Source organism: Pieris brassicae, chromosome 7 (assembly GCF_905147105.1).
Source record: "Pieris brassicae chromosome 7, ilPieBrab1.1, whole genome shotgun sequence".
Lineage (NCBI taxonomy): Eukaryota > Metazoa > Arthropoda > Insecta > Lepidoptera > Pieridae > Pieris > Pieris brassicae.
Genome location: NC_059671.1, coordinates 15,605,917 through 15,618,430, shown reverse-complemented (window position 1 = coordinate 15,618,430; position 12,514 = coordinate 15,605,917). Strand labels below are relative to the sequence as shown.

Genomic DNA, 12,514 nt, shown 5'->3' with positions numbered 1-12,514 from the left:
GCACACGACTAGTGACCGTCCATTTTAGGCTCACAAGCTGCCAATGGCATTAGATCCGATATCATAATTTTTCTAATAAAGCATTAAATGACTGGATCGTCTCCAAAATCTCTGTATCCGATTTATATTCGGTCTAAGAAAGTACAACCATATTTCTGCGTTTCGTAAGCGGCTAGGCTGGTTACCGATTCGTCAACGACGTGATACTCATGTTCTCCATCTCCTATATTCCATGCTGTTCTACCCTAAAGCTCCTTCCTATCTCAAAAATGATTTGGGAGCCCATAACTATAGCTTACGCTCGCCCAAAAACTATACCCTTGAAATCCCATCTCATAACTCCTCCTTTCTCCTAAGGTATTCACTATGGAATTCACTTCCCGTCCCTATTCGCTTAGCTCCTTCTCTATCTTCCTTTAAATTTCTTCTGTACAAGCATTACCCGTCCACATCGTATCCCTAACATTCTTACTAACTACTAACTGACGTGAGACTTATCTTAAATAATCGTGATTTATGTGTCTTTTTACTTTTTATTTTGTTCCTGATTAGTTTTGTTTTAATAACTGTGTATAACATGTATTTTGCACTTCTTGCCTATCTTATGTAGTTTAATACATTTTTTTAACTCACAGTGGTTGTCCGGAAGAGATCGTCGAAAGTGATAAGGCCGCCAGTTGCTCTCCTTTTGATTTAATTATGTTCAATTTTTTATATATTGTAATGTCATTACATTACAATATATAAAAACACTTCGTTAAGTGTTAATAAATAAATAAGTGCGGTCAAGGTGATAGCTAACTTGATTCTCGAGTTTGATCGTTAGCTTCTCTACCATAATTTCCTAATTCTAACGAATTTATTACAACTAACCAAACAAGACTTGTGAATATTTTTTAAAATTATTTACGCCTTTTATCGCCTCTTGTAGAACAATAAATATTAACCTGTACTAATTAATGGCTCTGATTAGTAAAGAGCAAAAAATATACTTTTATATAATATCAATAACATATTGTTAAATCGCATAAGCAGAGAAAATTAAGAGTACTTAAATAAAAAAATAAAGATGCGACTACAAAACAGGGTAAAGAAGGAAACGTGATGAGGTAAGATTTAATATTTTTTTTGTAAAATCGTTAAATTAATGAAGATGTCTACGGTTGTCCATAGTTTTTAGTGTCTTGAAAACTCACATCTGACATTAATGAAAAATACTTTTATTTAACAAAGATACCCCATAAGCTAGTTGTTTTTAATATTATATATATATCTTTACCCCAACGGGAAAAGATTGAAACAAACGTTATCAAACTTTTGTCATCTCGGTTTTAAGCTAACCAGGAATCCACGCAAATTTTCCTTTAAATAAAATTTAGGGGATATATATTGTTTTGTAATTGGTCTAACGCCCGTAAAACAGCGATATTTCCTTTGTATAGTTATTACTTATTAATTACCCCGTATTTTTTTTTTGGTACACGGAATGTTGAGCTATTTCCTAAATGACCAAAGCCGTAGCCGAATATTAATATGATTTCATAACTAAGAATAAAAAAACTTATTAACTATTTATATGAAACTGTCGTATCTCCCTCGTAATTCAAGTTACAGTACATGGGGTAAGATTAATTCACTTGAAGACTTTACGAAAGAATCACGACGCAGAAATTATCAAAATTCACGTACTCTACGCACTCAGGGCGGTTAGAAACTGGCGCTGTTAACTAAAATACCAGCACTCAAAAAAATTGGTGTTATATCAGAAAAGAATATTTAGAAAGTAATTTCGTTTATATTTTTTATTTATGACGAGGTAGAGCAATGTAATCACAGTTCTGCGGAAGTACTAACCTCAAAAAATAAATAAACTTATAATTAAACCACATACATTTAGAATTCATATAGAAACAAATTAGGTATTGTTTCCATACGAATTCTAAATCGCTTAAAGCTTATTTTTATATTTTAAAAATAATATGTTCCTTATCTTTTTTTCAGAATTAATTACGTTATTATCGATTTACGATAGTAACATTGGAAAAAAATCTATGTTTAGTAAACACCCTTATTTAAATAACAGTCTTGCCCGCCTTCCACTGTGTAAGTGTTGAGCGAGACAGTTGACCGGCGGAACGAAGTTTGAAATGATAATAGGTTTTGTCTTCCATTAAGAAAGAGATTTTAAAATAATTTACTTCGCCGTCCACTGACAACGAGGTAAACTAGGCGAAGCGGCAAGCGAGACATGAACGACTACTCCGTTCATTTTCTGCCTAGTTCTCGCTCCATCCAGCGAGGTTGTGCGTCCTTTTGCGAGCGGGGAGATGAGCACCAGTTATGGGCAGCACTTCGTATCATCAAGACGTTCTGTGAATTTCACTGTGTCAGATGATTTAATATGGTAAATAAAATCTTACTACTGTAACACTATTAAAAGAAGCACATCCGGCGCAAATCAAGATTTTGTATCAATCACATTCGAGGAAGGCCCGCAAAAGGAGATTTATTACGAATGTACAACGATTTGCAAGACGACTGCGTTCAAAACTAGTTTTCAAGAGCATACGCAGCTGACACCGCTTTTGTGGCTTGCTTTACTCTTTTGCGGTGGAAGTAATTTTATGAAATATATTAAAGTAGTTCAGCGAGTTTCGTACGGAGTCCGTGGGAAACTCGCTAATCTCGTATGTGACTCTTTCAACTAGCCCACTCCGCTCCGCTTTGGTGGTAGCACGTCATGTATGAAATTCGTCGTTACGAGTAAAGCGGAGTCCGTAATGGGTTAGTTCCTATCGCAGTGGACGGCGGGCATTATTAACTTGGACGCAAATTATAATATGTATAAAGTCATTTTCTGCAATCATCTTCGTTAATAGGTATATTTTTACAGCTTTATTTAACACCTTCAACGATAAAATGACTGGTTTCTGTCTCTAATAATTTTTTGGAAGTTAGAATATAGAGCCGTTATAATTAAAACATTAACTTTTTTAGTTGTACCTGTAACTAGTACCTTGCACTCACTTTCTTTTAACAATAACAATTGTTTTGGCTCTTATTCGCTAAAGTCGGCGAGTCTCAAACAAACGCAAGGCGATTCTTTTGATAATAACCCTTGGCCGTAATTAATGAAAAAAGGTCAAAGCGTAAAATAAAACCACAAACGTACCTAAATATTAAGTCGGAAGACGTGGACAATAAGTGCATTATATGTTTTGTTACAGCGATACTCCACTACAAATATGTTGTTGTGTAACAACATGATGCACGTTGAGCGATATTAGCTTCCTGATAGGCACTTGTTACAGCAGTGTTTAATTATTGAAGTCGAAGGACTTTATTAAAGTTGTGATAATGTATCTTTACATCTTCTTCTGCATAGATACATATTTTTATGACTGGAATCTACAGAAGTATTTTATGAAAAATAATTTCAAGGAACAAGAGTTAATTATCTGGATTTGGGAATTGGTATTTGTAATAACGCTTCAGGTCTGGTAACTTACTATATAACGGTTCGCGCTGTATTAGAGGTTCAAGGAAATAATTTTGTCACAATCGTAATCTGCAGCGACTGTGGTTACAGTGCTTAGATTCGGCATTAAAATATTACGTGTAAGCACTCGGATATATTGTCAAAGATATCCGAGTAGTACAAAACAATCGAAACTTTCAGCGAATGCCATTTTTAAGAAGCTCACATCCTCAGTAATTTGCCCCTAGGGCCTAGGTTCAGTGAATCATTCCTAAAACATACGGAAAAACGTTATATATCTTTTATTTATATAATATATTCGTAGAAAAATTGACTCCCACATTCGTTCAAAGGTACAATATACAAAGCATTAGGTATTAATCAAAACAAATTTATAATATTTACATTGAAATATATTTGGAAAACTTAAAATAAAACATCAGGGAGCACATTGAAAAACAACCAAAGTATAAACAAACAAGTGTCAGATATCTTTATTAACTTTGAAGTTAACCTAAAATTACTCAGAGTGAAAAAAACTATATTATAGATAAACTTGTTTAATGTGGTTATTGTCACTTATTCAATTCTAAAGATAATCAACATCTACCTTTATTAAACTCTTCAACATTAGCATTATCTATTAGAGACATAACTTTGTTTGTCTTAAACAGTAATTTATTTCTTCTATAGGACATGCTTCTAATAATACATTAAAATTAATCGCAAAATGTGTTGGTAAGCGCATAACTCTACAACGCCCGGACCAATTGTACCAATTCTTTTTTTAAATGTTCGTTGAAGTCTAAGGATGGTTTTTACGGCAAGAAAAACAAACGTTTTGTAAATAAAATGTAGAGTCAATTTGAACTTTATTGCTATTCAATAAAGTTCATATTAAATTACAAGCACTCACTGTTGTCTAAGCAATGTAGGTGTATTCCTAACGTCAGAGTCTATTTGCACTTTATTATCGCTGCACAAAGTTCAAATTCAATCATATCTATCAAAACAGTGTGCGTGTGTAGGAGGATTTTGTCGCGTTCCGAACAACAAAAGTGACAATATCGCGAAACCGACCAAATTGAATAATCAAAAATTTTATGAGCTATAGATCATTACTATACTGATTTTTAATTTGGTTGGGTTCGCGATATTATTTCTTTTGTTTTAGTTACGGAACGCGACATAAAATGCATCAGTTTTCACGTCATTACATCTGTCAAACAAACCAAGTTAAAAAAGCGTTCACCTTATAATTATTGCATGTGACACAATTTATTTATATTCGTTATGCCTCCTATAAGACGAAGTAACTTAGAAGAACCCGAAATGCTACAAACCAAACTAAATAATAATATCCACTTTTTAAATATTTGTCACCTTTAGGTTGCCTTTGTCCCTTTAGATTATTTTCCAATCAGGTTTGAACCTTAAGTTCGCCTCTTAGTTTGAAGCCCTCTGGCAGACATCCCAGTCGGGGTGTTTTAGTGGGTCCCAAAATGATGGCCAAAGTTCGTGGAAGCGAAGATACTTTTGGTCACCCGAGCTGACCCTTACACACTGCCCTATCATTAGGGTGACGGTTCTGTTCAGATTTTTGAGCTAACTATAAAATAGGTAGGAACAATAAACTGCCACAATCCAATTCTATTTGACAGAACAAAGTCTGTAAATGTATAAATGTACAAAAAAATATTAAGATTAAGCTAGAACTAAGTCTGAAAGCTTAAAAAAGTGGAACTTCCGTGAGGTAAGGGCCATGAGACTGAATGAATAATGACTGAAAACGTAAAAACTAATAATTTTGAATCCAAATATATTATAAATACGCAAACAAGTAGTTGTCTATTTGTTATGTGCTGACGTCTATATATACTACTTATGATCTTTATCCAAAAAATTATTCTTAATTATGTATCTTATACATTGAAGAACAATATTTCTTTCTTTTCGTATTTCACTGCTCAAAAGCTTTTCAAGTAACGTAGAAGGCAATTTGCGTTTAAAACTATTTTGAGGTATTTTGATTTTATCTTGTTTTTTACATTTGGGTAACGGTTTTGTTTGTGTCATAGTATTTAATAAAGTAGGTGTTACGATTTCTTTAATAACCTGTACTTCTTCTGGACCACTATCTTCATCTTCCAGGTTAATTTTTGCATCCAGCTGTTGAGTTTCATCCTTAAAAACAGGTGCAACTATACATTTCTCATGTATTGTGTTTGAGTTATCTTCATCATCTGATGAACCATAATCATTTAATAAAGATATAAGAGCCCCGCACACCACTGGTTTAGTTTCTGAAGTAATGTTTGGATCATCTACAAACTCATCATCATCTATAAGAACTTTTGAAGGTTCTGGTGACGAAGGCTCACTTTCTGATGTGTCTTCAATTAACTGTTGTATACCAGCAAATGGCTTAAGGTGTCTTCCATCTTGATCTGTATCAAATTTTACTATCTTTTTGGGTACTATTGGTCTTTTAGTATATGAAGGAATGGTTCTTTTTATAATTTTATTTTCTTTTCTGGGATATTTATCACCAAATCTATGTCTCCTTTTGTGTCCATCTGAAAAGAAGTAAACATTTATTAACATCATAATGTAATGTTCCTACAAAGATTACTTGAAAATTATGAGCATAGTTCCAATTTAGACCACTAAATATTTATAAAAAGTGAATTAGGATCATGGCTTGGAAATTGTAAATAAGTACATACATAATCAGATACCATCCAAAAAAAATGATGGGCTTTTAGAATAGAGCAAATGAAAATAGAAAGTTAGTAAAACTTTTAATAATATTAATAAGACTTATTTGGGCATTTTTACAACTAGATTTTAAGAAGTTTAGTTACATTAAGTTGTTTCATTACAATCTGTTGTTAATGTGTTAGTATAGATAGTTAATATGTAACATGGTTTAAAAATGAAATATTTTTTTCTATTCAATATGTCTAAGAATTATTTTATACCAAATGGCTGTCATGTTGACAGCTTATCTTATGGTTTGTAAATAAATTGAAAAGACATTATAAACACTAGTTTTTGCCTAGTTTGTTTAAAAAATAAATTTAATTAAATTTTTAAAAATTTCAAAATTAAATAAAAGTTTTAAATATATTTGAGAATGAATTATTAATACATATTCATAGATGATCATCTGTCAACTCTGTATATAAAGTCTATGATAAAGTGGTTCTAAAAGTAATAAAGGAATTTGTTGTATTTTTACATGCCTAACAATATACAATTACCTTATAGAAAACATACCTTGAGTGTTTACAGCTTTTATACCCATTTTTTCTCCTCTTTCAATTTTTTCCTGTAGTTCTAATTTTTTCTTATCTATGTTACTTTTTGTTGGATATTTTTTTCGTCTTTCTTCTCGCCATTTTTCAATTTCCTCTGGATTGTTTAAATTTGCTATCTTTTTATACAGGCCAGTTGAATGTTGCATTTGTATATGTTTAGTAATAACTTTTGGATGAGCAATAAATTGGCAGCCATCAATATTACATTTCTGTAAAAAGCATAATAAAATGTATTATTTTATCAAAACTATATTGCACCTGAACAACTTAATATAATTTTCTTCTGGAATACTTACACACGGATGTCCATAAGGGGCTGCACAGCCGCTGGTAAAAGTGGATTTTTTTTTCCAAAATAAGTTTTATTTAATCAAAGTTTTTTACTGACCTGATGTTGTTTTTTATGGTTATCAAGTAGAACTTGTCCTGCGAATCCTCTGTCACAAGTTTCGCACCAGTATTCATTACTATGAGCTTGAAATCCTTGATTGATACCATAAGGTTGTGAAAATGGATGATTGTTAAATCTCCTTGGTGAATAGTGGTCTCGGGTACTGTTTCTATTCCACTGTGGATCTAATCTTGGATTAGGATTATTTTGTTGATTATTCAAAAACTGGTTATAATGTGGTCTGTACATTATGAGGAAGGTCGGTTCTCAGATGTAAAAGTATTTTTGAGTTTTCACCTCTGACTGTTTCTTATATATTTCAAGAATCTGGGATTTTTTAAATATATAAAACTGATTTAAATAGACTTTTTGATGTGTTAATAAATAATCGAAGTTCAATATCACAATTCACAAACTGTTACTCTAACTCAATATCTACTGCTAGAGTCTAGAAGTTAGAACAGCCAATAGCTGTGGTGTAAATCAAAGAGTATAACTTTCTTGTGAAATTAAACAAGAGTATGTTACAGTGTTGCCAAGTACAACAGATTGTCCCCCTAGGACCTATTTTAAATTTTCCTCAATATCTCTTGAAATTTTTGTTGTACATTCGGTTTCAGAATTACTTTTAAATATAGTGCTAAAAAACTAATTTTTATTATTTCATTTATAGCCACTCTTGGAGCTTATATATTTAAAAGTTCTTAAACAAAATGTATGCTAAAAATACAAGAAATAAAATGGAGAATTAAAACTAAACCTAAACTTTATTAAAGGTAAAATAATAGTAACAAAATAATAAACAGGATTACGGTAATTTGAAAGACGTTTTTGAACTCTCTGAAAACGAACATATCGTTTTTTACTTTTTGTATTCGCGTCTTTCCTTGCTTTCTGGCATGCGACTAGTTTAGTCATTATTTTTATGTTAAGTATGTTACTCATAAATACCCTCTGAATAAATGTTCCCCCAAAAAAAAAATCTTTACATCTATATTCCCCCTACATTTATTTATTATAAGGAAATACAAGAGACATCAATATATATCATTATAAACTTAACATTATTTATTTTTACAAAAGATACACAGAATAAACTGGCAGAACGAAACCAGTTACTCTGTAATGTAACACAGTAGTTTTGGTCGAAGAATAACTGTTGATCCGCTTACCTCTGAACAAGGACTAGCATAAAAGCCGCGCTAAAAGAGCAAACGAATGGTTACGCTTGTTTTTTTATTTTCTTATTCGTTAAAACTCGATACATGTAATGCCGATACTGGCACGTGCCTAAAGTTTTGAATTTTTTTAGGTAGCATCTATTAAAACATCTTTGTATCTTTGACAAATGCAATTGCTTAGTAAGTGGGAAGAAACAAAATCACTCAGTATATAAATGTAACTCTGTGCTCTAAACGCAACTAGGGGTTATAGGGGGTCATCAGCAGCAAAAAATTGTTCTACAGGTGGTCGTTAAATTCGACCCCTGCAGATTTTTTATTTATTTTGCGTTTTTAAAAGACAATTGACTTTTTTACTAATTCTTATTAAGATAAAAAATTTACATCTGTATGTTTTTAATTATATCCACAAGACTGGTACCGATGAGTCCTTGCGTTAGACATACTATTTATGGTTGTTTATTGGGTGTATATATATAAAATCTCAGCAGTGGTTGAAAGATCTCGTACTTTGATTTAAAGGTTGAGACTTGACATTGCTATATGAAAATCTCAAGTTTTATTTTTGTTTTATGCCGATTGCTGATGCAGACTTATGAGATTTCGGTAGACCTTAGTCTTCCTTTTTCTATGTTCTAGTAGGAAATCGCTCAATGTGATAGTAAATAGTAATATATATGTGTATGTTTGCGATTTCTTCCGAAGGTTATAGATAAACTATCAATAAAAATCTATACTTTATTATTAGTTACTGCTTTTGACTCGAAGACACTTACTTGATCTGAAATACATTAATTTAACAAAATATAGAATTCTGCAAATCGCTTAAATTATAATAAAATTAATATTTACTTCTTTGCAGTATGAATAGCTCAGCTGCCAAAGTAAGTAACTACCTAAGTTATGTTATGTTGGAGGTCTCGCAAGCTATTTACTGCTGAATTTTAGTCTAAAGTAGACTTGAATGTGACTGCTATTTAGTACAATTTTGCTCTGATTAGACTCATACAAACAATAATTACACTTCGATTTTCTTGCACCTTTTTTCCATTTTTCACAAGAATTTTGTATTTAAGATTATAATATCAAGATAAATGATGCCTATTTTCAGGTTGGTGAAATTTTCACAGAAGCAGGTGCTGCTTTTAATAAACTGGCTGAAATGACAATGACACTACATCCTTTAGCTGAACAATCTATAAAGTATGTAATTATTTATGTATGCACTAGTAGAATTATAATTAGAATAAAAACAATTATTTCAGCAATATTACTTTCATATTTTCAGTGCACATGCCAAAACTCCTACTAAACGTAAAACAACAGATGAACGCATCTCAACACTTTCTGGACCTATAAATCAGGTAATTTTAATCAGAGAGTTTTAATTCAGTTTTAGTGAAACAAGAATTTCATTTTCCACAAGAAAAGGCTTTAATGCTGTTTACTTACATGCTAAATATATATGCCTAAAGTAATTTAATATTAAAACTCCTATCTATTGGCAAATGGTTATTTATATACAGCTTGTCCTTCAACTTAGGCCTCTAAAATTTTCTAAATTATATAAATTCATGCATGCATTCATGCTCATATATTCATCTGAATATTATTTTTGTAGTTTATATATATATAAGTTAAAGCGGTTTAACTAAAAGTAAGAATGGGGGAATTTTATGATTGTAATGTTAATAAACTATTCAACATTTACTACATTCAATGTCTATACATTGTAAATTTTTTAACATGACAGAAGTAGAACATTTAATGTCAAAATATTACTAGTTTAGAAACGAAATATACTTATATACCTTTAATAATGTTTGCAAAAATACTTTCTATGCTTGAAAGATACAATTTGTTAGTGGAACAGGTTCCATAAAAAGTCACAACTACAACACACTTGATATTATTTAGGTAAGGTCAACCATTAGAGAGTTGGAAATCTAAGCATCATATTATGTTATATTAAACAACACTTTATATATATATAATTAGTTATTACTTATATATTTTTAAATCCATGTGAAATTACCAAGAATGAAAAAAATATATATAGTGCAATAAACATGCTCAACAATAATTAAATAAAATTATATATTTAATTTTATTTTTAACAATTTAATACATAGTCGTAAAAAGCCATAGAGAAGTTTGGAAAATATCAAGTATAAGAAGTAACTTTATATTGTTTATTTTACAAGAACCCTGGACATACGAAACAGTCTGTGGGCATGCATCATGTAAGTAATGTAATAGATATTCTTAATAACTCTAGTAGAGTAATGTATGTATCATTGTATAATGTTTCATATTTTGATAAATTTCAAAAGTTGTATTGCCTTAATTACTAACTGTACCATTAAGGTGTATGGAGAAACATATTTGCACTTACATCTTGACTGTTGTATTAAGATAATATATATACATATAAACTGTAAGTATTGATATTTTTATAATATTTATATAGTATAACCCTTTGAAACAGGTCACACTGAATATGCTCAATGCACAAGAAAATGAAATGGATGTGGATGACATGGGTCGTGATGTGAAATTGGAGTTTGAATCAAGCACTGAAGAAGTTGTTACATAAATATAATTGTTGTGTTTGACATCCATTGTATCATTCTAGATATTATGTGGCTCTTAGTGACATATTTGATTTGTATTTACTAATGAGTCTAGCCACATGAAGTTGTTTGCATAAAAACCCAAAGCATGTATTGTATTCCATGTATTTTGTAAACAAACTAAATTATGTTCAACATGTGAAAATAATATGACTTAATGGTAGAAGGATGATTTCATTAAATTAAATTAAATTTCATTAATCATTATAAGCAATCTCTTACAAGATAACTTTGAATTCTTCTTTTCCAAGAAGATGAATCAGATTGGTAAACTTTTCTATGTGTTTTGTCAGATAATATTTTTTCTATGACATCTTCAATATTTATTGTAAATTTTAAAGAATTAAACAATTCAAAATCACTTGCTCCAGCTCTTTTCATTCTCCTTTGTGCATTTTTGTAACATTTCCATGGTTGTGGCTCAATTATTATACAATTAGAAGAAGACTTGAGGAAACTTAAAAATTCAATAAACTTATCATCTCCATTGTTTATATGAATCCACATTGTGACTGAGAAACAAAAAGTTATATCAAAAGATTTTTTGTTGAATTTTTGTAGGTACTCAGTAATTATCTTTTTTCCACTATCTACAATAATATTGCAAGAGACAAACATTATGTTCTGAATTTCTCTACTAGCCCTTTCAATCAATATAGGATCTATGTCAAGTGCTAGAATGTGTATTTCCGTATTGGGATATAAAGACTCCAAATATCGGTATAGTTGAATTGTAAGTTCTCCAGTATTACATCCAATATCCATAATTAATATTGGTGATGTGTTTGTAAGTATTGGAAACATATCATGATGAAGATTTTGAAGTCTCTCGCTTACACTGTGGAAGGAGTAGTAATTTATAAAATTACCAAATTTAGCAGCTCCAGGATCTTTACCAAAAAAAAGCAATGACGGGTCTTGGGGTGGATTCTCCATTACCATACAATTGAAAGGCGAATTAAGTTATATCTTACTTTTCTCTTCCTCTAAGTATTTCTTCCGGAAAGGTACACTAAAAGTTCTTAAATCTAAGTATTAATTGACAAAATATTAACAAGACAGTCTTTTAACAATAAATGTTATGTGGTAGAAACTTTTAGTTGTAGAATGTAAACAAATGTGTTACGTGAGTTGACGGCATACTAATTACTTTTCTAAGTGCACACGCCTGACGAACTAACAGTATTCGGTAACCAACAGCAGTTAGTACTTAGTAGTGGCGGCTGTAAGCAGCTGAGCTTTACCTTGTTAACGTTTCACGTGGAGTGTGGAGTGTGCTGACTGCTGTGTGGCAATTGTGGCATTGACTACTGTCAGAATTTGTGAGATACATCAGACAGAGCGTTGGGCGAGTGATGCCAACTTGAACATTTCTCCCTTTTTGGGGGAATCCAGATGGCCAGGGGGTTTTTCTAGAGTGCGGATTTATTGAAGGGATGTTTAGAGTGTACTTTTGTCAAGATCTTTTTCTAAATTTATCCGTTATTATATATTTATTTAGATTTATATTA

General features: G+C 31.2%; 3 protein-coding genes across 7 annotated transcripts; 1 reads left to right on the top strand and 2 right to left on the bottom strand.

Moving 5' to 3' along the window:
- Nucleotides 1–4,271: 4,271 nt before the first annotated feature.
- Nucleotides 4,272–7,671, bottom strand: LOC123712253 (nuclear fragile X mental retardation-interacting protein 1). The gene is made up of 3 exons (XM_045665261.1): nt 7,187–7,671; nt 6,758–7,007; nt 4,272–6,054 (listed from the first exon to the last, which is right to left on the bottom strand). The coding sequence occupies exons 1-3, from the start codon at nt 7,436–7,438 to the stop codon at nt 5,357–5,359; spliced, it is 1,200 nt and encodes a 399-aa protein (XP_045521217.1). The 5' UTR covers nt 7,439–7,671; the 3' UTR covers nt 4,272–5,356.
- A 699-nt stretch (nt 7,672–8,370) lies between these two features.
- LOC123712147 (chromatin complexes subunit BAP18-like) lies at nt 8,371–10,985 on the top strand. Of its 5 annotated transcripts, none has more exons than XM_045665121.1 (6): nt 8,900–8,976; nt 9,233–9,254; nt 9,482–9,573; nt 9,659–9,734; nt 10,575–10,613; nt 10,859–10,985. In XM_045665121.1, the coding sequence occupies exons 1-6, from the start codon at nt 8,966–8,968 to the stop codon at nt 10,964–10,966; spliced, it is 348 nt and encodes a 115-aa protein (XP_045521077.1). In that variant the 5' UTR covers nt 8,900–8,965; the 3' UTR covers nt 10,967–10,985. The 5 variants fall into 5 exon arrangements, with proteins under 5 accessions (XP_045521080.1, XP_045521076.1, XP_045521077.1 ...); XM_045665123.1 differs by having other exon boundaries at nt 8,900–9,051; XM_045665124.1 differs by lacking the exons at nt 8,900–8,976; nt 9,233–9,254 and adding an exon at nt 8,371–8,410.
- A 92-nt stretch (nt 10,986–11,077) lies between these two features.
- Nucleotides 11,078–12,514, bottom strand: LOC123712146 (RNA 5'-monophosphate methyltransferase). The gene has a single exon (XM_045665119.1). The coding sequence runs from the start codon at nt 11,943–11,945 to the stop codon at nt 11,208–11,210; it is 738 nt and encodes a 245-aa protein (XP_045521075.1). The 5' UTR covers nt 11,946–12,514; the 3' UTR covers nt 11,078–11,207.